The sequence below is a fragment of the Neovison vison genome, chromosome 11 (genome assembly GCF_020171115.1).
Source record: "Neovison vison isolate M4711 chromosome 11, ASM_NN_V1, whole genome shotgun sequence".
Lineage (NCBI taxonomy): Eukaryota > Metazoa > Chordata > Mammalia > Carnivora > Mustelidae > Neogale > Neogale vison.
Genome location: NC_058101.1, coordinates 128,986,908 through 129,013,687, shown reverse-complemented (window position 1 = coordinate 129,013,687; position 26,780 = coordinate 128,986,908). Strand labels below are relative to the sequence as shown.

Here is a 26,780-nt window from a genome sequence, read left to right as displayed (position 1 = left end):
ATGACTCCAAGAAGTATGAAAAAATATGCCTTGGGCTTTTGCCTTAAGATATCTATTTGAAAGATGTTTATTCTAATCAGAACTACCTCATTTCTTTGCTTTGGTTGAAAGCAAGGACAGAACACTGGTCCCTGGTATAATTTGTCTACTCTATGACTGCAGCTGTCGGACTGTAGGCACAACAAAATAAGATGGTTTATCTACCTTTTCTAACTGTAAAACTTAAACAAAAGGACTTAGATGGACACTTTTCAGTTTCAAGATTCCATGATGTTAAGATCTGCCAGGGAATGAAACCAGATCTTATTTCTGGAACTACTCAAGAGCAGGAAGAAAGTGACCAAAGTCTAAATTACTTAACCTGAAAGGTGACAAGCAACAGTTCAAAGGAGTTAAGTACAGAAAACAGAATTCTCTTCAAAATATATATAACCCCCCCAAATAAATAAATAAAATAAAAAATATATATAACCCATCTGAAAATAATGATGTACTATACGTTGGCTAATTGAATTTAAATTTAAAAAGTTAAAATAAAATACATATAATCACGTGTTGTGGGTTGAGTCTTGTCCCCTCAATTCCTCATTCTCACACCTGGGACTATGACCTTGTTTGGAAACAGGGTCTTTGAAGATGTAATCAGGTTAAGATGAAATCAAACTAGATTAGGATGGGCTTTAATCCAACAACTGGTGTCCTCATAAGAGGAGGGAAATCTGGACAAAGACACAGAGGGAAGGTGATGGATGACAGACAGATTGTGAAATTACACTGCTACGATCCAAGGAAAGCCAAAGAAGGCTGGCACTCAGAGGGATTACAGTAAGTAAGAACTGGATAAGTCCTTATTCTCAATGAATTTAAAATCCAGAAGACACAATTATATAGGAAACTACATGAAAATAAAAAGACAAGGCAGAATATAGAAAGCAAAAGGGAAAAAAAAAAACACAGGAAAAAGTTCCCAGAAGCAGCAATATTTGAACCAACAAAGTTAGGAAGGATGGCAAGGATTCCACGTAAACAAGGGAGTCAGTCATTGAAGAAAAAGGGCATGACATAAACACAAAAAATCAAATGATACAAAGTCTTCGTTGGTTGGATTATGTCTTTGGCAGAAGAATCACACAGGAAAAGAGGCTATAAAGTTTAGGATTACTTGTAGAGAGCCCTGTATATTTCAAGAAAAAATTATGGAAAATGGGTGGCAGTAACAAATATGGAATCTTTTTTTTTTTTGGTCTGGGTTAGTACTCTCAGGAAAAGAGCAAACAGGAAAAGTAATTTGCAAATTAGTTGACATTCTTATTTTATACTGAAAAGATCTTTGGTGCACAACTTGCCAAATTTAGCTTCAGAGACACTAATAAAAATTTACCATTGAATTGCTGTTCTGTGGTCAAGTGTATAATTTAAAAAATACTTAAAGATTCCAATTCTTATTAGAAGCTTTAATTCATCAAACTAGCCTAAAGATATAATTTTAAAATGATTCCAAATAAGTGCATCACACTATTATTTTACCAAAAGAAATTCCTGTTGGTTACTGGCTGCAACTCTGTCTTTAAGAAAGTAGGTGATATATAATTTTTTTACTTCTTTTGTAGAAGAACTGTGGGGAATGAAAGAATAAATCCCTATAATCAGCAGTATGGTGTGGAAAGAGCACCATAAGTAACAACATGAACCTCAAAGCACACTCCTGCATTCACTCTTTCCACACATTTTAGGATCTGGCTTACCCAAGTACCATGGAAGATACTAGGAATAGAAATTAATTGGATGCACTTCCTCCCTCAGAAGGCTTACAACCTGATATGGGAAGGCCAATATACAAACACTTACTTACAGTGTCATGGATACTGAGATTAATGTCCATATGGCATATAAAACTTAAAGGATGAAGACGTCAAGTCCACACTGTAGGGGTAAGGGATGGATGAATGTCACAGAGGATGTAATCCTTGGGACATGAATTGGTATTCACCAGGATAAACAACTTTTAACTCTAGCTCTACCACTTTCGACCCAGGTGACTTTAGGAAAGCACTTATCCAGGGGTCACCTTTCCCAAAGTGTATCTATCTGCCTTATCTCTCTCACAAGGTTGTTGGGAAAAACAGTTACTAAGTATGAAAGTGCTCTTAGGCCTGCAAAGCGTAAATCAGAGATAAGTTCAGACACACAATCCTTTCACTGAGATCTTTGGGGCCAGGTATTTAAGTATTCAGAATTTTTTATATTTTAGAAAGAATGTCATACCACATGTCATGTGATACCTCCTCCCAGGTTTTTTGTGTTTTGTTTTTTTTTGTTCCCCAAATAAAACAAATTAATATTACATCAGGCCCAGTTATGAATATTTATGCTGAGTGGATTAGACAGAAACTATGCATAACCTCACAATAGTTCAGGTTAATTCCAAAAATCTTTTCAGAGATTTTAGGATTTTAGAATTGTAGGATAAGAGGTTGTTGACCAACGTAATGCTTACTGTGTCTTAGGGAAGGTCAAAAGGCTAGAATAAGTAACATTAAGTTCACCAACTTTTATCCCAGATATAAGCAATCCCTAACAAAGACAACCATCAAAGTTTATGTGCAAGTAAGTTCTAACTCAGGACTCGTTTCTCCCTCTCACTGAAACAGTACTATAAATGGCTGCAAGGGTCACAAGCTAAAACCATATAAGTCTTTATGTGTTCACACACAATAACAAAACATTATGAGTCACAAAATAGCCTGAGGTTTGGATAGGATGTACCATGAACTATGAAGTACAGAGCAGAAAAAGACAGAATTCTTTCCTTTTTTTCCCCCCCTGAGTTCAGGGGTCATATCAAGTAAAACTGCAAAACAGGTAAAGTTCATGTATGGCCCCATGGCACCATCATACCCATCCACCCACTGTCCTAGAGCCCCCGGGGCACTGACTAAACCACAGAGCTCTGTACTGGGCATCAGAATGCCTGAGTTCTAGGCAGGATCAACAGCCTATTCCCTTCACCTCGTAATCCAGAGTTCCTTCCTCTAAAAAATGATGGGTTGGGGCAAAAATCATCCCTCAAGGTCTTATCCTTCCAAATGTAACACACAAGAATTCCAAATCATCTATAAAACACACACAGTGTGATTTAGAATGGATGACCCCAGCAAGGTAATAAGAGGAAAGCAATTGTAATGTTGATCCACATTACTGCATGACAGCCCTCACCTCTTCAAACTGTACTCTATACTTTAACAAACATGCTTCTTAATATAAATACATCTTTAATCGATAGAACTTTCAAAAGATGCTAACAAAATCTGCAGAGGAAAAGTACAAGTTCTTTGGAGGCAAGAGGGACTCTGAGGGGCCAGGTGACTATGCTACTATACCAACTAGGATACCACCCCTGGCCAGATTTTGCTATTATTATTAATAGGTTTTTCCCTTTCTCCCCCTTAAAAATTCACAGAATCTCTAAATATGGTCTATATTTTCCAAAATAGTTCCTGTAATTCATGAAAGAGTACTATGTGTTCTTTTCCAGTATCTTTAAATTAGAAGCTACCTTTACTTAAAAAAAAAAAAAGGGCGCCTGGGTGGCTCAGTGGGTTAAGCCGCTGCCTTCGGCTCAGGTCATGATCCCAGGGTCCTGGGATCGAGTCCCGCATCGGGCTCTCTGCTCAGCAGGGAGCCTGCTTCCCTCTCTCTCTCTCTGCCTGCCTCTCTGCCTACTTGTGATCTCTGTCTATCAAAACAAACAAAATCTTAAAAAAAAAAAAAAAGTACTTAAAAAAAAAAAAAGTTAGGGGGCAGGCATGCCTGGCTGGTTCCACCAGAAGAGCAAGTGACTTTTTTTTTTAAGATTTTATTTATTTATTTGACAGACAGAGATTATAAGTAGGCAGAGAAACAGGCAGAGAGAGAGAGAGAGAGAGAGAGAGGAAAGCAGGCTCAATCCATCATGACCTGAGCCAAAGGCAGAGGCTTTAACCCACTGAGCCACCCAGGCGCCCCACAAGTGACTTTTGATCTCAAAATCATGAGTTTGAGTCCCACATTGGATTTAGAGATTAGTTTAAAAAATATATATATATGTACATAAATGTATATACACATATATCTTTATCTTTGCTGTTCATCTTCATGCACGCTTTAAGTCAATATTCACTGAGCTAATTCTTTCATACTCTTGTCAGCATAACCAAAACACTCTCAATATTCATTACTATATTTCAGGATTACTGAAATGCACAAGGACCCTGCTGAAAGCTAACTTGCAAAAACATGATTTCATATCTTTTCCTGAAAGTAAGGTTTCCCCACCTCCCTTACTCACCCACCCAGGGAAATCATATACTAACAACAGATAAATATTTAAGACACTAGTTTGTATATTAATTCCAGACCCATTTAAATTATACACAGATAAGGTAATTCTGTTCTCCTAGAGGATTCCAAAGGTCAAAAGCATGATTCTCTCCATAAGGCTTTTTGTTTGCAAAATGAGAAAGCCAAAATCAACAGAAACTGTACCTATCTTTGGTTGTAAAATATCAACTCTAAAAGAAATGGGTACAGGAGAGCACGTGGAGAGTGGTCAGAGCACAGCACTGTAGAGTCGGGCCACGGCGCAGAGGCAAGAATGAAAATAAGGGGGAAAAAAAGAAAGACATGGGTACAAACACACAAATTTACATATTCTTTGACCTGGCAATTTCATTTGTAGGAATTGATCCTACAGATCAATTTGCATGGGTTCAAAATGATTATGTACAAAAAGGTATTCAGTGCAGCACTTTTTGGAATGGCAAAGGACTTGAAAATGTCAACACAAGATTGTTAAATCATGGTCCATCCATACAGAGAGTACTATACAGATACAACAACAAATGAGGATGAACCTTATGTAATTATATCATAAGCCAAGACACCACTCAGGAAGAAGTACAAGATATTGCGCATAGAATGTTACTATATGGGGGCACCTAGGTGGTGCAGTGGGTAAGTCTCTTGCCTTGGGCTCAGGTCAGGATCTCAGGGTCCTGGGATCAGGTCCCACATCGGGCTCTCTCTTCTGCGGGGAACCTGCTTCCCCCTCTCTATCTGCCTGCCTCTCTGCCTACTTGTGATTTCTCTCTGTCAAATAAATAAATAAAATCTTAAAAAATAAAAAAAATATTACCATATGTATTTTTAAAAAGAAAAATAAAAAATTCTGGATTTTATTATATATGCACAGGCTATTTCTAGAAAGATGAATAACAGATTATAAGACTGGTTGTGTCTAGAACTATTTTTTTAAAGATTTATTCATTTATTTTTAGAGAGAAAGAGCAACTGCACACACTAGCAGGGGGAGGGGGAGAGGGAGAGGGAGAGGGACAGAGACAGAGACTCTCCAGCAGACTCCCCGCTGGGCACGGAGCCCAATGCAGGACTTGATCCCACAACTCTGGGATCATGACTTGAGCTGAAACCAAGAGTCAGACAGACATTCAACCCACTTAGCCACCCAGGCACCCCCAGGACTATTTAATACACAGCTGTCAAAACAGCATAGAGTATAGACTCTGAAACCAGGCAGCCTGAGTTCAAGTCCTCACTCTGCCTGTTTCTAGTTACGTGACTTCAGAAAGTTACCTAACCTCGCTGTTCCTCAGTATCTCACTTGCAAAATGGGGACAGTAATGCCTTCTCCATAAGTGTCTGAGGATTAATGCAGAGCCAGCACACAGAAAGTGTGCTGTAAGTACTAAGACGTCATATCTTTTGAATATTTAACCATATAGCTATATTATCTCTTGAAAAATTAAAAATAATTTACAGGGGCGCCTGGGTGGCTCAGTGGGTTAGGCCGCTGCCTTCGGCTCAGGTCATGATCTCGGGGTCCTGGGATCGAGTCCCACATCGGGCTCTCTGCTCAGCAGGGAGCCTGCTTCCCCCTCTCTCTCTCTGCTTGCCTCTCTGCCTACTTGTATCTCTCTCTGTAAATAAATAAATAAAATCTTTTAAAAATAAATAAATAAATAAATAAATAAATAAAAAATAAAAATAATTTACAAAACTGAGGGGTACAATAAGAACATTCTAATTTTTTTAACCCATCAGATAGTCTATTATTGCCTTAAGACAAACAACCTTAATTACTGTTTGCTTTAAAAAGCTTCTTGGTAGCTGAAGCATGAGGCTGTGGGTGAACTCCTACAGGGAAACCACCTTAATGAATTCAAGGCATTTAGAATCAGTTTCAAATATGTAGTTTGGCCTTAGACAATGACATTTATTGAGCTTTCTTGTCAGCATTCATATACCACATTTTCCTGCCCTTCGTCATCCCCTGCCTCTCCCAAGAATAGGATAAGTTTCTCTCTAAAAAGTAACCCCCTTTCCATTTATTAAACCTATTTATGGCCTTTGAGTTTATTACTGTTCTAGTACTGCATTACATTGTTTCCTACTATATTCAATAACTGCCCTTTTTTTACTGCATAATCTCACAGAGCCTAAAGATACTACTTCAAGAAAGCCTGATGTTTGGATATAGGCGGGGGAGGACTGGTGATCCGAGTTACACAGCACACACACAAATAATTGCCTAACATTTGAGAGGTTGCCAAATACTTTACAGAATTCACCTGAACTAACCTTCACAAATGCCCTGTAAAAGCCTGCATTTCATACTTTATACAGAAATCAGGAGACCATTAAAAAGGTATTTGGACGCCTGGGTGGCTCAGTTGGTTGGACGACTGCCTTCAGCTCAGGTCATGATCCCGGAGTCCCGGGATCGAGTCCCACATCGGGCTCCCAGCTCCATGGGGAGTCTGCTTCGCTCTCTGACCTTCTCCTTGCTCATGCTCTCTCTCACTATCTCTCTCTCAAATAAATAAATAAAAATCTTAAAAAAATAAAAAAAAATAAATAAAAATAAATAAAAATAAAAAGGTATAACCAGTAAGTGGCAAAGACAGGACTCAAACCAATGTTTGCTGATTCCAAATTCTGTGCTCTTCCAACTCTGAGATACCATCACCTTCCTATCAGTAGCAAACAAGTCAGGGTCACAGCTTCTATGTTCCAGGACATCCTTCTGCATTTCCTTCTGAGGTATAAAACCCCTGTCACACTTGAAAAATAAGAATACTGGTGATATAATCTTTAGACTGAAAAGTAGAACCCAGAAGTACTGTGAATGACCCCAACTATGTTAAAAAAAAAAACAAAAAACAACCTGTTATCAAAGTTGTCTTAAAAGCTCACCAAAAATTAGTAGCTCATATCACAGACAAAAGATGAATTTCCCTAATATATAAAGGACCAGAAATAAATGAAGAAGAATACTCACAAACCAATGGAAAACTGGGCAATGGATACAGGTAGTTCACAGAAAAAAAATATATTATGACGGTTTTTAAATAGGAAAAGATGTTAAATCTCACTCTTAGAGAAAAGCAAATTAAAGTCATATACTTATCAGATTGGCAAAATTCGAAAAATTAAGACATCTTACTCGAATAAGAGAAGCAGAGGCACAAAATGGTATGACTACATTGGGGGAGCAATTCATCATAGCTAGAAGAATTACAAGTATTTGTAACCTTGGACCCACCAATCTTACTTCTGGAACTAAGCAAATATAAACATGTGATTGTGGCATGTTTGCTAAGAGTGGAAGGCTGGAAACAACTGGAGAAGACACTGGTAGGGGCAAGTTGTATCATTTATTTTAAATTTACACAACAAAATACCAAGGAGCTGTGATAGAGAGTGTGCAAGGATGACAGAAAACCTGTTAGATCTCCAGAGGATACTGAAAGTCCAAACAGCAAAGAGTAGATTCGTGTGTACAGCATGCTACCTTTTGTGTAAGAGGGAGGAATACATATTTGTATTTGCTTATTTTTATACAAAAGAAATATAAAAAATTAGTTAATATAAATTGAATTTTAAAAAGTAGAAAAGGAGAGAAAAGTTCTGACTTCTGAAAACAAAACTCACAAGAATATTCTGTTCTCCCAGGTAAAGAGCTAGATTAGTTTATCAGACGTCATTGTTCCCTCCATTAGTTCTAAAATAAATTTCTAGATCTTATAGTCTACTCCTGACCATGAAGAGGCGTGCGGATAAAACAGATAAAATAAGGCCAGGAGCTTGCCCAGCACTTCCTAAGATTGGTTTTTAAATTTATGGCCCAGATAGTTGGTAAATTTGCCTGAAAATGCTCTCCCTCATTGGGTGGAGAAGACAAGATTTTCAAAAGTCTTAGTCCTAGAGAGAGACACTGGCAGTCTGGGAGTCCATCGTTGAGGTAAGATGCTGTTAGAGGCCAGAACATTTGTTAATGCATTAAAAAGGCAAGTGGGTGGCCACGGGCCCTTATAGGGAGGGGCTGTAGCCAAGGCTAGGAAGTATACATGCTGTCACACCTTCCACATCATGGTGAGTACTGTGGGGAAGTTCTGAGCAATGGCAGCCAAGAGGGCTAGAGAAAAGACTCCTGCTGCTTCCTTACCCCCTGCACCAGGTAGACACCTGTGACCTCTGCCTATTGCTCCTGGCATCCAAAGTGTGATTTCTTCATCCAAAAAACCGTCCACATAAAAACATGTACAGGAATGTTTATGCAGCATTATTCATTATAGCCAAAAGGTGTGTCGGGGGGGTCACATGTCCATCACTGGATAAATAAAACATGGCACATCTATGCAATAGAGTATTACTTGGTCATAAAAAGCAATAAAGTACTAACACATGCTAGAACATGGGTGAACCCTGAATGCATGGTAAGTGAAAGAAGTCAGTCACGAAGAATTGTATGTTGTATGAGTCCATTTACAGAAAATGTCCAGAATAGGCAAATGTGCACAAAACAGATAGCAAATTACAGTTAAATCTTGTGTGGGATATCTTCTGGGGGTAATGAAAATGCTCTGAAGTGAACAGTGGTGATGACTGCACCAATCTATGAATACACATAAATCCACCCAAGCATATACATGGATGGGTGGATTGCTTCGTATGTGAATTACATCTCTGCAAGCTGTTTCAAAAGAAAACAAGATACATTTTCTGTATACCTCCTCCACCCCACCCAAGGATGATGAGCAGTTGGAACACTCATGCACCACTGTTGAGAAAGGATTTGAGGCAACTTTTTTGTGGAATATCTAGTAAAGCCAATATGCAGATATTCTAAAACTTAAAAATTCCTCCTAATAATTCCACTCCACCCAGTGGAGTGGAGATATGCAGAAAAAGACAAATGTAATACTATACACTGCAACATTGTTTATAATAGTAAAAATCTGTTTAAAAAAATGTTCATCAATAGACTGATGGATAAATTGTAGCATGCTATACTGAATTTAGAAGTACTGAACTAGAACTAAATGAATTAATACAAATAAATCTCAAAAACATAGATATAAACACATACATAAGCTTCTGTATGTACAGTATGTACAGTTCTGTATGTACTGTATGTACAGTATGAAATTTGTTCTGTAATGTTAAATATGTGTGACCAAGTGTTTTTTTTTCAATACATCTTGGCCAGTAAACTAAAAATACACAGAGGTAAATATTCAAAATGTAGTTACTTCTGGGAGGTAGAGAGGGAAAAGACTGGGCCCAGCAAGGGTTATGCAGGAAACAACATCTGTTCCTCTAGTGTTTTAAATTTTCTTGTTTTTAATTATATATGTGAAGCCAAAGTGGCAAAATGTTAAGATTTAAGAAAACTGGGTTGTGGGTACACATATGATTATTGTAACATGTTCTCCATCTTCTGTAGGTTGAAATAGTTCATAAGAAAATGAAAACGCAATCCCTTTGATGTTCTTCAGAAAACTAAAAATAGAACTACCCTATGATCCAGGAATCGCACTACTGGGTATTTACCCCAAAATTACAAAAAAAAAAATGTTTAGGGACACATGCATCCCTATGTTTATTGCAGCATTATTTACAATAGCTAAACTACAGAAGCAGCCACAGTATCCACTGATAGAGGAATGAAGATGTGGTATGTACATATACAATTGAATATTACTCAGCCATAAAAAAGAATGAAATCTTGCCATTTGCAACAACATAGCTAGGGAGTATAAATGCTGACTGAAATACGTCAGAGAAAGACAAATACCATATGATTTCACTCATATGTGGAATTTAAGAAATAAATTAGCAAAGAAAAAAAAAAGGAGACAGACAAACCAAGAAACAGACTCTGAACTCTAGAGAACAGACTGATGGTTACCAGAGGGGAAGAGGGAGATGGGAGAAATAGGGGATAGACATTAAAGAGTACATTTACCATGATGAAAAAATAAGAGAAACGGTTAAATTGAGGGAAAGAAGAAGAAGAAGAGGAGGAGGAGGAGGAGAGATGATGCTAGAACAGACTAGGCTGTAATAGTGGAGGTGGTAAGAAGTAGTCAGATTCTGGGTAGCATTTGCAGGTAGAGCCATTTGGAGATGCTACAGATTGGATACAGTAGGTAAGGAAGGGGGTGGGGGAAGACGGGTCCCATAATTAGGACCATCAAGATGGAGAAGGCAGCAGGTGAGGCAAATTGTTGGATATACAAATCTGGAGGTCAGGGAAAAAGTCTGGGCTGCCATTATAAAAGTGGGAGTTGTTGGACTACAGATAGTTTTTAAGGCCAAGAGCTGAATGAGATCACTAAGAAAGTTGAGTGTGGGTAGAAAAAAGGTCCAAGGACTGAGCCTTCAAGCACACCAACATTAACAGGTCTAGAGAAAAAGAGGACTCAGCAAAGATCAAAATGGAGCAATCAGGAAAGGGGAGAATGCTGGAGTAAAAAAGGAAATGCTAAATGGGTTTCTAATGAGCCAAAACAAAACAAACAAACAAACAAAAAACCAAAACCAAAACCAAAAAAAGGATTTGTAAAAAAAACTAGAAAAACTGACTACCTAAAGGGCATGGGGGAAAATAAAGAGGTGGGAACAATATATTTCAAATACATATTTTTATTGTTGTACCAAGTGAATGTACTATCTCTGAAGACATATAGACAAATGGTTTTTAAAACATTAAGGAAGAAAAACTACACTCATACTCTTTAAAAGGTGATTCAACCCAAAGATGCTCAGTCTCCTTTGGCTCAGATTATGGTCCTGGGGTCCTGGGATGGAGCCCTGTGTCAGGCTGCCCGCTCAGCGGGGAATCTGCTTCCCCCTCTCCCTCTCTCCTGTATGCTCACTCTCTCTCTCCCTCTCTTTCTTAAGTCAATCAATCAATCAATCTCAAAAAAAAAAAAAAAAAAAAGGCGATTCAAAGTACAAAAGATACTAGAGCTGGAAAGGTCTCTTTAGCTTTGCTTCAGGTTTCCAAGTAGAGGCACAACAATCCCAATTAGGGTAACACTCCTGACTGTCTTCACTGCATCTGCTCCTTCCCAGGGCAAAAAGAATGATTTCTGATTAATAAATCTCTTATTCTTTGGCATGTATCTGCCTGCACAGCACACACAAACCAATCTGATCCTCAACTACTCAACATCAAGTTTTACAGGGGTGAACCCTTTGTGACAACGCTTATATGTGTCCTAGGCTGCTAATGACAAGGTGTGTGAACAAATCTAATTTTGAGGTTATTAGGCAGATCCTTGTTGGTATACACCCTAACCATTTTCCAAATGTAAATATATTTTGGTTTCTATCTATTTGAACAATTTCTATCTTTCAATTTTGAAATTCTATTGAGAACAGAAAAAGGGTCTCCCTCAAATTTCCTACAAGGAAAATTATCTCCCAAGGAGAATGTCAGAAATGTGAATAAAAATAAGTTTCTTATGGTTCACCTCTGAAAAACAGTCTGAGGGGTTTGAAGTGGCGGGGGGGTGGGAGGTTGGGGTACCTGGTGGTGGGTATTATAGAGGGCACGGCTTGCATGGAGCACTGGGTGTGGTGAAAAAATAATGAATAATGTTTTTCTGAAAATAAATAAATTGAAAAAAAAATTAAAAAAAATTTAAAATGGAAAAAAAATAAGTTTCTTTCTATGCTTTGTTAGCAGTCAAAAACTAGAAACCTAAACATCCACCAGAAGAACATACTCTTAAGTTTTTGAGGCCATCTATTTAAGAACATACTATGAAGTAATTAAAATTTGTTCACGGAAACATTTTAATAACATGGGGGAGGGGCGCCTGGGTGGCTCAGTGGGTTAAGACTCTGCTTTCAGCTTGGGTCATGATCTCAGGGTCCTGGGCAATGGGCTCTCAGCTCAGCAGGGAGCCTGCTTCCCCCCTCTCTCTGCCTGCGTTTTTGCCTACTTGAGATCTCTGTCAAATAAATAAATAAAATCTTTAAAAAAAAATAACATGGGGGAAATGTTATAGTGGGTAAAAAAGCAGATTATAGATAATCTGATCAATAGATACTAAGTGATTCAGTTAATATAATACAGCTTATATCCACGTACCAAAAAAGGACTGCACGAGAGGCTCCTGCGTGGCTCAGTCAGTTAAGCTTCTGACTCTTGATTTCAGCTCAGGTCACGATGTCAGCGTTATGAGTTTGAGCCCTACACTGGGCTCCGTGCTGAGCAGAGTCTGCTTGAGATTCTCTTGCTCTCCCTTTGCCCCTCCCCTTGCTCACTTGCTCATTCTCTAAAAAAATAAATAAAATCTAAAAAAAAAAAAGGACTGCTAGAAAATAAAAGTGTTAGTAGTAAAATTTGTGTGATAGCATTATGAGTAACTTGAATTTTCATTTTTATATATGCTTATACCTTTCCAACTTCTATAATAAAAGTATATCATTTTGATAATCAGAAAAAAATATTTTCAAAAATCTTAAAATAAATTTAGTAACAATATAAAAGAAAAAGTTGGGGGAATTTAAAAAGAAAAGGGGAGGGGATTCCTGGCTGGCTCAGTTGGAAGAACATGTGACTCTTGATCTCGGGTTGTTAGTTCAAGCCCTGTGTTGGGTGTAGAGATTACTTAAATAAATAAAACTTTTTAAAAAACCAAATAAAATAAAGAGAAAAGGGGAAAGTAGCTAGCTTGACATAAATGCAGTCATGCTCCGGAATATACACCTGTTAAAGTGTTTTTTACAATATTTCATATACCTGCAATTAAGAAGTGGAATTTAAAATTAAAAACACAATATCATTTATAATATCACACTCCACCAATATATACAAAATCTGTAAGAGGAAAACTATAAAACTCTGATAAAAGAAATGAAAGAACTAAATAAATGGAGAGATATTCCATTGTCAGGGATAGGAGACTCAAGATGCCACTTCTTCCCAACTTGATCTACAGATTCAATAGAATCCCAATCAAAATTCTAGCAAGTTATTTTGTGGATATAAACAAATTCATTCTAAAGCTTATATGTGGAGCTAAAGTATCCAGAATAGCCAGCACAATATTGAAGGACAAGAGCAAAACAGGAAGACTATAACCACCTAACTTTAAGACCTACTATAAAATTACAGTAACCAATACAGGATGGTTGGTACTGATGAACAAAGAGACAAACAGATCAATAGAAAAGAATAGAGAGCCCAGAAAAAGATTCACACAAATACAGTCAATTGATCTTTGACTGAAAAAAAGCACAGGTAATACAATGGAGAAAAGACGGCCTTTCCAAAAATGGTGATGGAACAAATGGACATTGACATGCAAAAAAAATGAATCTTGACACAGACCTTAAATACTTCACAAAAATGTAATTCAAAATGAATCTCAGACCTAAATGTAAAATGAAAGACTATAAAACTCTTAGAAGACAACACAGGAGAAAAACCAAGATGACCATGGGCATAGTGATGACCACCAAAGCACACATCATTAAAGAAATCACTGATAACCTGGACTTTATTAAAATGTAAAACTTCTCAACTGTGGAGGACAAAACAAGAAAATGAGAGGATAAGCCACAGATTGGGAGAAAATATTTACAAAAGATATATTTGATAGAGGTCTGTTATCCAAAATACAAAGAATGCATAAAACTCAACAACAGGAAAATGAACCACCCAATTAAAAAATGGGCAAAGATCTGAACAAATGCCCCATAAAAAAAAGATATATAGATGGCAGATGAACATATCAATGATGCTCCACATCATATGTCATTAGAGACATATTAAGACATATTAGACAAATTAAGACAATAGTGGGATACTACTACACTCCTACTAGGATGGCCAAAACACAGAACACTGACAAAACCAAATACTGAGAAGCATGTGGAATAACATGAACCATCATTCACTGCTAGTGGGAATGCAAAATGGTACAACGACTATGGAAGTATGGTGGTTTCTCACAGAACTGAATAAACTCTTATCTTACAATGCAGCAATCACACTCCTTGATGTTTACAAAGGAGTAAAACTTAAGTCCATACAAAAACATCCACACGGAGATGTTTATAGCAGCTTTATTCGTAACTGCCAAAACTTGGAAACAACCAAGCTATCCCTCAGTAGGTGAATGGATAAATAAACGGCCACCTCCAGACAACAGAATTCTTCTAGTCAGCGGTAAAGAGAAATGAGCTATCAAGCCATGAAAAGACATGGAGGAAGCTTTAACACATACTACTGTATGAAAGAAGCCAAATCTAAACAGGCTACCCACTGTATGATTCCAACCAAATGACGTTCTAGAAAAGGCAAAAGTATGGAGACAGTGAAAAGATAAGCGGTTGCCAGGGGTTAGGGAGAGATGAATAGGCAGAACACAGAGGATTTTTAGGGCAGTGAAACTAATCACTATTGATACTACAATGATGGGCACATTCCATCATACAACTGTTAAAACCCCCAGGATGTATAACACCAAAGAGTGAACCTTAATCTAAACTGTGGTGTGCAGTCACAACAATGTCTCAGTGAAGGTTCATCAGCTGTAACAAATGTACCACTCTGATGCAGGATACTGATAGTAGGGAAGTCTGCACACGTGTGATGTGGGGCAGAGTACAGAGGAACTCTCTGTTCTTGTTGCCAATTCTAATGTGAACCTAAAGCTGCCTAAAAAATAAAGTCTATTTAAAAGGAAAAAACTTTTTCAACTGTCAAGGGAACTTTCAAAATATAGGAACTTTCAGTAATGAGCACTAGTTTTTAAAGTTTGGGATAGGATTATTCTCTGAAGGTCATTTTGGTCTGTTACAGTCAGCTACAGAATTTCCCATGAAGATGAAAACCAAGGACATACTATTTGAGCTTTGGATATGGTCATCAAAAACCTGTGTCCCTGTTCAGCTGAGTTACAGGCTGTCTCTCCTCAGCTTGTCCACTCAGCTGGAAAGGAGAAGGTCAGCCCTCATATGCGGCTCTACAGAATGCACCCAATCCTTTCAAATGATCTTGTTCTGCGTGACAGAGGAACAAGTTCTCATAATAGTTCACACTAAGGTATCACTTTCTGCTCTGAGAGAATGCTTAAATACAAAGAAATGAGGTTCTAATAATAGGAATTGTTGTTATCAAGGAAGGGTCAATGGAAGAGAAAACAGGGAGCAGACAACCTCCCACCTGCCTCTTATCTCACACCATATAGCCACTAGCCCTACCTATCAGCCCACCTTGGGCCCACTCACACTCCCTGGAAGGACCATTTACTTACTTTCTTTTTTTTTATTATTATTTTTTTATTAACATATAATGTATAATTTGTTTCAGGGCTACGGGTCTGTGAATCACCAGTCTTACACAATTCACAGCACTCACTATAGCACATACCCTCCCAATGTTCACAACCCAGTCACCCTATCCCTCCCTCCAGCAACCCTCAGTTTTGCCTGTAGGCAACATTTTTCTTTTTAGGGTGCACAGCAAGCATGATCCTGTCTCAGGATCACTGTCCTTACTTGTCCCTCTGTTGAGAATATACTTCTTCAAATATCCATATGGTTTGCTCCCTCACATGGAAAAGATGACCACTGAAGATAGTTTTGGCTCCCTTGATTACCCAAGGTCTTCACATTTCTCCAACACCCTGTTACTCAAGGGTCACTGATTGTCATAGATAATCAGAATGTTAGAGCTGAAAGGGACCTCAGACACCACCTGATGGTTCCTAGACTTGACTCATCATTAGAATGACCCCAGAAGTTCTTGGTATTCGTTTGTTTTTTAATCAACAAAACTTCACCAGTTCCACTTCCACAAATTCGGTCTGAAATGGTGATCAGGAAGCTACATTTTTAAAAGCAGGTCACATATTTATTTAGTGATCACTGACTTACCACATAATTACAAATAAATAAGATTTTATTTATTTATTTGAGACAGAGAAACAGAGTGCACAGCAGGAAGGAAGATCAGTGGGAGAGGGAGAAGAAGACTCCCCTCTGAGCAGGGAGCCTAGTGCAGGGCTCGATCCTAGGACCTAAGATCACGACCAGAGGTGAAGGGAGACACTTAACCAAATGAGCCACCGAGGTGCCCCCACTTCTATTATTGTTTTGTAGAAGAGAAAGTAGAAGCACAGAGGGATGAGGTGATGCTCTGAAAGACACAGTGAATTCAAGGCCGAGATGAACCCTCAGATCGTAAGATCAGAGTAGAGAAGGTCCCTAGATCAAAGATGCTTCCACTATACCTGGTACTACAGTCTAGATTTTCACATTTTAGAACCAAATTTTTTTAAAAAATTAGAAAGTGAAAAAACTAGCTTAGCATTACTAAATTTTTTGTTTTTTGCCTTTGGGCAGGGTGAGGCATGCAAGTAAAAGGAAAGAGCACATCAAGAAAAAAAAGAGCATCTTAATTCACATCTGTTCTATAAAGACATGAGAGTAGCTTGTGTTTTTTTTTTTAACCTTTCTAAACTAGTAAGAGAAGGATAAAACCCTTTGAGATACAAACACTGATGGATAGACATATGTCTAATACCCAATAACCTTATAAACTTGGGATCCCATAAAAGGGGAAGAGAATTGCCAGGAACCTTGGTGTTTCTAGAACCCAGAGACTGGATTCCCTTCGTTGAATTTTTTTTTTAAGGTCTTATTTATTTATTTGTCAGATAAAACGGGCAAGTACAAGCAGGGGGAGCATTAGGCAGAGGGAAAAGTAGGCTCTGTGATGAGCAAAGAGCCTGATGCGGGATTCAATTCCAGGACCCTGGGTTCATGACCTGAGCCAAAGGCAGACACTTAACCAACTCAGCTACCCAGGCATCCCTGCTTTGGTGAATTATAATGGGAGTTTAATTATAATCTTAGATGGGTCACAGGTCACTGCTCTCACCAATTCCCACCAAGGCTTGCTACATCATTACTCAGCAGTTATTCAGCTTTTGTTACTGTAACAATAAAAGGACAGGGCTAAGCCACAGCCTGACTCACAACAAGAGTCATAACAGAAGAACCAGGAATCACCAACATGTGTAACCAAGTATTCCAGCTTAGCGTATAGCTGAGTGGTATTCGAGGGAAAAGGCTTTGGAAGCTGCCCAAGGACTTGGCCTGCAGACCCCAAAGCTGGAGTATCCTTGTCTTCTGTCTGAAACACAGTCATTCTGGACATAATTAGTTATGGAAACTATAAGGACTCTACCCTATTAGGTCATCAACACTGAGCAAAATGAGACCCATACAAAAGTTTACCTGAGTTGTCGGTCTACATGAAGCAAGTTCACACTTCCTTCAAAACCTCTCTACACAGGGCCTTTAGCAAGGGGCACCTGGGTGGTTCAGTCAGTTAAGCATCTGCCTTCAGGTCAAGTTATGATCCCAGGGTCCTGGGACTGAGCCCCATATCTGGCTCTCTGCTCAGGGGGGAGGCCGCTTCTCCCCCTTCCTCTCCCCCTCATCCTGGTTGTGCTCTCTCGCTATCTCTCCCTCTCTAATAAATAAATAAAATCTTTTTTTTTTTTAAAGATTTTTTTATTTATTTAGTTGACAGAGAGAGATCACAAGTAGGCAGAGAGGCAGGCAGAGAGAGAGAGAGAGGAGGAAGCAGGCTCCCTGCTGAGCAGAGAGCCCGATGTGGGACTCGATCCCAGGACCCTGAGACCATGACCTGAGCCGAAGGCAGCGGCTTAACCCACTGAGCCACCCAGGCGCCCAAATAAATAAAATCTTTAACACACACAGACACACACAGACACACACACACACACACACACACACACACACACAATCCTCTATACCAAGACTGCTCTGATTCATTCCCAAGAAGAGATGTGGCCTCAGAGGGAAAAGAAGATGAATGTTTTTAAAAACCTAAACCAAAACCTAATAACTCTGCAGCAATACCAAGTTACCACTGCATTCCTTCATTCATTCACTCATTCTCAAATTACAGCTCTGAATCCCAAACATCAGCCAGTGGAAATAAACTCAGCAACTCAACGAAAATTCCTCCTGGCACATAAAACCAGTGAAAAGGGAAGGAATGCAGAAAGGGCAGAAGAACTTGTGACAGCAATACTCCATGCGTCTGAAAGAGTCACACCCAGCAATTTCAACCTCTCTGTGAAGCTTGACGCAAAGCACAAGACCATCAGCTGACTAGGGTTTGGGTTTTTTTTTTTTTTTTCCCTCTACCCACTTCATTCACCTAACAGCTACATTTTCTACATAGTAACAAAGAAGAATAGAGTTCACAGTGTTTGTAAGTGAAGAACACAGTGAAAAACACTCTCCCTTTTTCTACAACTTGCATTAGACTTCAGCCCTTTTTCATTAAATTCTTCAAAATAGAATGCTTTCTTAGTATTCTATAGTATGCCTTAGCATATCTCTTTCTAAATCTGGGACTATCTTTGTATTTCCTACTGGGTTGTTCTAACTGCTATAAATAAAGACTGGTAGTAAAATCATGGTTGGCTTATCTCTGTGAAGCAGTTAACTAGGGAAAAGAAAATAAACCTTAGTTTCTGTACTTCTTTTCTTGTTGAGCAATTACCACAAATAATCTGAGCCTGTTTCTTTTTTGATAAGTTGGTTCATCTAAATGGTAGACAAATCAGATATATACACTCATTAATCCTCCAGTCCTTCCTATCCTGGTGATTCTAAAGCAGTGCAAAGAGTCTCTGTTGAATCTAAGTTCCAAGATATAAAACTTAAAGCACCATTGACTCTGAAGTGCTTTGTTTCAGTTCTTCTTCTGTGTGGGTAACGTATACTTCTTAAGACAAGGTTACGTCAAATTTTCTCTTGTCATCAGAGAAACAATGGTTCTCTGATAAGCTTGGCAAATAATCCCAGATTTCTCACATAAACAGCCCTATGGTCATCTAATTTGCTGGCAAAGTGAGAAAAACCAAGTCATTAACAGCTTTGCTATGGTTGGCAGCTTAAGGAAGAAGGAGCTGATTATGGAAGACTATACCATACACCCAGCATCTTGTCAGTTACTGGATTTGAGGTGAGTTTCAGCGAAGAATTTCAAGTGATAAACCACTTATAATGTTTCATCAAACTCTGCAGGTTTTGATTGGTTCTGAAATTTTGTGAAATAAATGAAACTCCAGTATCTGTCATTCTAGAGATTAAGGAGAAAAGAAGTGAAGTTAAGAAGGACAGACTTAATATCCTGAAATGTTCCATTCCACATGAACTATAATGGGAAAGATCAAAATGTTTCTTTCTGCACAGGACTATGTCAGTTTTACACTGTGGCCAGTCACTGTCAGGTATCCAACATGACTCCTCTGTGTTTGTGAAGTGTTTCTCGTCACCTTTACAGTAACTAGAAAATCATGAGAAAGGATAGAAGAAAAACAAAAAACCTACTTAACAGTGTAGTCAGCTAAGACCACCTAAAATTATTGATTTAAGACAACCAAGAGCAAAGAGGGCGTTGGAAGTCATACTTCACTGACCACCACCTGACTTGGACAAACAGATAACTCGTGAACACTTTGGAACCAGATCCTTACAGTGTAAACTCCTGTCAATAATTCACTCTACCCTTGAGACTGGCCCAAATCCTAAAGAAACCAGGAAACCAAATAAAACACTGCAAATAACAAATGTGTTTTCAAGATCTTAGGAAGGGGAATTGAAAGTGTGTAAGAACTACCAAGACAATTGGTCTGACTAGAAATTAATTCCAGTTAATTGATGACAAGTGTCTATCATCACCATACAGAATTAAAAAAAAAAAAAAATATGGGGCGCCTGGGTGGCTCAATGGGTTAAGCCGCTGCCTTCGGCTCAGGTCATGATCGCAGGGTCCTGGGATCGAGCCCCGCATGGGGCTCTCTGCTCAGCCGGGAGCCTGCTTGCTTCTCTCTCTCTCTGCCTGCCTCTCTGCCTGCTTGTGATCTCTCTCTGTCAAATAAATAAATAAAATCTTAAATTAAAAAAAAAAAATCTCAGCACCAAAGAACTAAATCTAAAGGAAGTCAAAATAGAAAAGGGCAATAATGGATATGAAAATTTTGTGTTAAATTGTTGTTTAATTAAAAATGATTAAAATCCACTGAAGAATATTAAGTTCACTGAAAGTGATAAGCAGAAGCTCATACCAAAATGTTTTGAAGTTTAAAAAAAAAATCTGTGTGGCTCTGCATAATATTTTCTTACACAGATGCTGTCCCCCTCACCCCAAATACCTATTTTGGACATATACTACTGTATGAATAACAAAAATAGGGCCTACAAAAGGTCCGATGCTACATCTTAGAATTTCAGAGGAGGAAAGGATTTTTTTAAACACTCTGAACCAACTTCATAGCCTAGAGTTGAAAGTGAGACCAGAAAAGCCAGGAGACTCCCACATGGTTACAAGGCTCTTGGGCAGCAGAGCCGGGGATCGGGATCAGAACCCAAATCCAGATCAACTGAGTACCAATTCATTACTCTTTCCTATCATTCAAATGCCCTTTCTTGATAAGAAACAGATAAAAAAGGATACTATAAGAGGGAAATTCTTATCTGAACACTTAAATGTATTTTTCTGATGTACCACTTCCTCTATATATATATCTCTTTAATTGAGTGGACGGGCAAGTGACCCAGCACCCATACATGATTTCTACATTTTCCCCCTAACCCTTCAATCAGCTGGGCTCTTATACTGGAATAGATTATACACCATTTTGTTAAGTTTCTACTAAAGAAAGACAATGATTTTTATATAACAGAAACTATATCCTGATTTTTAATCAACTAAGAAATGCATTGATGGATAAAGTTCATGACACGTTAATTGTAACAAAACTTCTATAAAGAAAAAAATAATATTTAAGTGAATTTAGAAATTTACTTTTACACTAACCATGAGAATCAAGTTTATCCTTTAACTTTGGTTCTCCTCTACCTATCTACATTAGATTTTGGAATGAAATGCAATTCTCAAAAGACTTTTACTTTTCCTTGATATGCAATAAAAGTCTTTACAAATATGTTTCAATTAAGAGCTATTCCTAATTAAATTAATAAATTCTTCCATCACCCTTAAACAATACAGCAAATATGTTATTCTCTTTATGTAAGCTCCATTATTAAAATTAGTTCAGCACAGTACCGTCCTTCTCATGGAGATAATTTTCCAGAAGACTGGACCCTCTCCGACCACCCTGCCTCCACCTACCCTTCAAACTACGAAGTGAGAACTTCTAGCCCTGTGCCCCATCTACCAGCTGCGGTGGTACTTCAGCACTGCAACTCTTTTTCCTGATCATCTCTGTGAATAGTACTGTTCAATCTTCAACACAGGACAAGGATATAACCATTTCTTGCAAGCTGGCTCCAGCAGAAGTAATGAAATTTAAGAAAGAAACCCACATGGGTAGTAGAATTGAAACAGTCAAAAAAAATAACCTTGTTGGGACACCTGGGTGGCTCAGGTGGTTAAGCATCTGCCTTTGGATGATACCAGGGTCCTGGGATCTAATCCTGCAACTGGCTCCCTGCTCAGCAGGTAGACTGCTTCTCCCTCTGATTGCCGCTCCCTCTGCTTGTGCTCCCTCACACACGCACGCACACACAAACACACAAATAAATAAAATCTTTAAAAAAAATAACCATGCCTACAACCTTTTCTACACAGGAAAGGACTTGTTTCTACACACCCACCAACTACCCCATGTCCTACTAAAAGTACTCTTGAAAAACAACTTGCAGATCAATACAATTTCATCTGTTTGGTACTCAGTGATTTAAATAAAAATTTCTCTAAGACTTTAAAAGAGAACTAAAGTTTCAAACCTGTTGCTGAGTTCCGTGAGATCAGCGCCCCTTCCTACCCTGGCACGTTTTCGAGTCTTTGTGCATAAAAGTGCCTTGTAATTCCTCCCAGCACCAGAACCGCCATTACACACACATCTGGTTGACTCCTGCCAGCCCCCTGGCCGATTTGCAGTCTTCGTGGAGCCGCCACACATCTCCTGGGTGGATGAACTTGCTTCTGGTTTATCCTGACTATCAACATGGACCTGGGACACAAATGTTGAAGATTCTCTGCTGTTGGAGGGATATTCCACACTGACCAGCCGTCCTAATTAATCACTGTACTGCGTATACACTGAGGCGAGCTACTTGGCAGCAGCCTACTAATTTCCTCTTTCAAAATTAAAAAAAAAAGAGAGAGAAAAAGGAACATTCATTTGTTACGTAAATTAAGCCTGCCAAAGTATTAGGAAGTCAGATGTATCCATCATGTTATAAAACACGCTCTCAGCAGGACCACTATAAACAGACAAATCTAAATCCCACTTCCTACTTTTGTTCCTAAGCTTGTACTCTGGTCAGCAAAAGACAAAACACTCAACAGGTTGAGCAGCTTCGTCTGACTCATTCCATCTGTGCTCCCCTGTTGGAGATTATGTAGTAGTCAATTAATTGGTCATAAGACCTATTCATATGGCTCTGGGCAAATGCAGTGACTTGCCCTCAGCTGCAAGGTTGCTCTGACATTGGCCACACCACCCTCTTTAATGGCTCTCATGTGAGCAAGTTGTCAGCTGACAGATCTTACTCTGCAACCTTGCAAAACTCTACCCATAGCAAGTGAAGGAAATGGTAGGGCTCAATGTACAGGAGGTGATGTGGGGAAGGGAGAGTATGGACACGTCCTTGCTTTACCACCAAATATCCATATATGTAGATATGTAAGAAAAAATTTAGGTACACACACATATGTAAGAAAAATAATAAGTGAGAAGCCATACACACACACACACACACGTAAGAAAAATAATAATAAATGAGAAGCCATAAACTCTCTCACAACTCTTGCACTGAATTCCCAATTCCTGGACATATTCAGGATAAGAAAGCCCTGAACAAGCATGCAAGGACAAAAGTAGTTCAGATTTTAATTCTTACACTAATGTACTTCATCTGTAAAATGAAATACAGCTATAGAGTCAACATGATTCTTCTATAGTACTGAGTTCACAGAAAAAGTAATTTTTTTTCTTTAAGAAGAAATGAAAAGCATAGGTCCCTAAAATATAGGCAGATCTTAAAAACTATAAGGGATTGTCTCAATTCCTATTTCTCTTCCTTACCCTGAATTTGGCTGAAGAAAATATTAATAGATCCCTAAAATCTGACGAACTGTTGGCTGGGTCTCTAGTGTCAGGAGGATTTAAATATGTCTTTATACATGGCAGCCAAAGATTTCACCCCACAAGTGTGAAAAAAACCTACTGATATCGGGGCAGAGGCCTCAATTACCTTAAGACATTATTCTCTACGTGACCCTAAAGTTCTTTTACAGCAAACCAAAAAAAGATCTTAAATACACCCTCCCTTGAGAAATAGATTGCAACACACCTACAACAAAGACTGCACTTCTCTGTGCACGTAATAAACTGATAGTGCCAAGAGAAAACCAGATTAGTAGAAAATGAACTCATTTTTCCAGGAAGGGGAACACATTTTGACCTTAAAGCTTAACTGTATGGCCACCATGTGATCATGGGTTCTTCCTTTTCCCCTGTCTTTAAAATCACTTTCTCTTTTTAATAGAGAATCAGAAGCTCTTCCACATTTTAGGCACAAGGCAGCTGGGTGAGAGAAGGCTGAAAGGAAAGCCACCTTCCACCATCATCATTCCCACTTCATAAGTGACTCAAGTGAGACCCCAAATCAGTGTCTCCTATTCACCTAGGGTTTACCTCCTCTAAAATCACAGGAGAAATGAAAGTATAGTTTGTCAAAAAGAAAACCACATGCCTCAAAATGTGTTTCTCTGGCCAGTCCAAGTCACCAAACAGGAGCTTAATAACTAACTTAACTGCAGTTTCAACCTCCCTGAGCATTCTGTCTCAACCTGTCAATCAGGAATTTTCAGGTAAGCACCAATGAGGAAATCTATCACACGGGTCCCCTCCACCACAAAGGAAGTCGATCGAGGTAATTTGCTCAGTAAGTCCCCTGCCCTTCCTTTCTTTTCTTTTCTTATATCTTTCTTGCTCCACTTTCCTTCCTATAAAAACTTTCCATTTTGTACAGCTCCTTGGAATACCCCTCTCCATTTGCAAGGTGGGATACTGCTTGATTCATAGTCATTAATAAAGCCAATTAGATCTTCACATTTACTTTGTTGAATTTTACCTCTTAACATGTTCAATGTTGATGGGGTAGGATCTGTAAAAATGCCAAAATAGCTGAATTTTATAAAATATGTAGAAATGTTCAGGGAACATATCCCATTTTTTTTATGTAAAAAATAAATAAAGTTTTAAAACTGCAATCTCTAAAAAATATTTATCTAGGAACTAATAAAAGGACATGAAATCCTTTTCATTTTAATTTTTTACTCCTTGGGGTTAGGGTGGTGGAGGCACAGAAAGAGAGGGAGAGAGAGACTCTTAAGCAGGCTCCACGCCCAGTGCAGAGCCCAAGGCAGAGCTTCATCTCACAACCTTGAAGTCATGATCTGAGCCTAAACCAAGAGCTGGACACTTATCAGACTGAACCACCCAGGTACCCCATGAAACCCTTTTTTAAAATAGGTATTCTGAACAAATATTTAACCTAGACGTTAGCCACAAAGCTGTTCAATCATCCTGATATTTTACATTTCTAAAGGCTTCAAATACTGTTATAAAATGCAAATGTTATCCCCTATCCAGATGATGTAAACATTTTAAATGATCAGAATAATAAAATATGAAAATGACAACATAGTTACAAAGAATAATTGGATGTAAGTGTCAAACTGCATTGGGAAGGAATTCCCTTAAAGAGAAGCTAAATCCCTGCTGCATGCTTCTTTCATTCAGCCAGCCATCTTTTTTTTTTTAATTTATTATTTTTATTACCATATAATGTATAATTTGCCCCAGGGGTACAGGTCTGTGACTCATCAGGCTTACACATTTCACAGCGCTTACCATAGCACATACCCTCCCAACGTCCCAATAACCCAACCACCCTCTCCCTACCCCTCCCTACCCCCTCCCCCGCACATGCCCCAACCCTCAGTTTGTTTTGTGAGATTAAGAGTCTCTATGGTTTGTCTCCCTCCCGACCCCATCTTATTTCCTTTTCCCTTCCCTACCCCCTAAACCCCCTGCCCTGCTTCTCAAATTCCTCATATCAGAGAGATCATGTGATAATTATCTTTCTCTGATTGACTTATTCTGCTCAGCGTAATACTCTCTAGTTCCATCCGTGTTCAGCCAGCCATCCTTAACTAAACACTACACACAGTCACCGTTTCTCCCTTAATTCAGCCAGCATACCTTTTGTCCACTGCTTCCTTGGCTGAGTGGTGCTCACATACAGCATGCTTATAAACACAGACTGCTGGACCTACCCCCCAGGGCTTCTGACTCAGCAGTTCTGAGGTGGAGTCTGACAAGGTGCATTTCTAACAAGTTCTAAGGATGCTGTTGCTGCTTGTCTGGGAACCACACATTTGAGAAATACTTCCTTGGTAAAAATTTCATCTTCCCCCTAAGGACTTCTTAGGCTGGAAGATCTTTTTCTCCCTTGAACTCCTCTATGATTTTTTTTAAAAAGATGTATCTATTTTAGAAAAAGAGCATGTGTGTGGGGGGGTGGTCAGAGGGAGAACCCTCAAGCAGACTCCCCACTGAGCAAGGAGCCCAATAAGGGGTTCAGTCCCAGGACCCTGAGACCATGACCTGAGCCAAAATCAAGAGTCGCATGTTTAACCAACTGAGCCACACAGGCATCCCCCTCTATAATTTGTTTTAAACCACACTTTTAACACTTAACACATAACTGCTTTGCAACAGAGTAGTGTGCATATCATATAATCCTAACTAGATCATAAATTCTCTCAGTGTAAAACTGGATTTTAACATTCATCTTTGCACCTCATACAGGTCTTACATTTGGTACATGCTCAACAGATAACTTTTTGATAGTTTTAATGTATCTATTTAGTGGTATTAAACCTATATAGGAACCTACCTACACCAAGCAGTGAACTCCTTTAACAATCTGATGCTTATTTTCTGCCCAAGAGGGTGCTTGTGCTTAAACACACACACTCTCTTCCTCTCATTTATTACGGCAGAAGTTCCTTCAGAACCTTTAACATTTTGTGTTCACTCCAATCAATGGGACTCATGCCATATGGTAACAGAAAGAAATTTAAAACTTTTTAAAAGTGAAAAAGTCATCTCCTCTGTCCCTCCCCTTGATAATCCTTAATTTCACAGCTCAAAGTATGATAAAATGTAATAGAGATGTATATCAAAACCACAACCACTGTACTTAAGAGAGATGCCTCTATATGACTCCAAATTTCCTTATGTCTAAAAATGGGAGTTTTAAAACTTCTTCAGTAAATGAAAAAACAACTACTGATTGTATCATCACAACCATTTTTCTGAGGCATTATG

General features: G+C 38.6%; 1 protein-coding gene across 8 annotated transcripts in view; it reads right to left on the bottom strand.

Moving 5' to 3' along the window:
* The window catches only part of FNIP2 (folliculin interacting protein 2), a 136,069-nt gene that overhangs the window by 71,759 nt on the left and 37,530 nt on the right, over positions 1 to 26,780 (bottom strand). For 2 of the 8 annotated variants that reach the window (XM_044224745.1, XM_044224746.1), the window contains exon 1: positions 22,162 to 22,715. The exons of 3 other annotated variants lie outside the window; for them this stretch is intronic. In XM_044224745.1, the coding sequence (XP_044080680.1) occupies positions 22,162 to 22,337 (176 nt within the window). In that variant the 5' untranslated portion in view covers positions 22,338 to 22,715. Of the gene's footprint in view, positions 1 to 22,161; positions 22,716 to 25,649; positions 25,824 to 26,780 lie in introns of those variants that run through there. 3 more of the 8 variants (XM_044224748.1, XM_044224750.1, XM_044224743.1) reach the window with 3 other exon arrangements.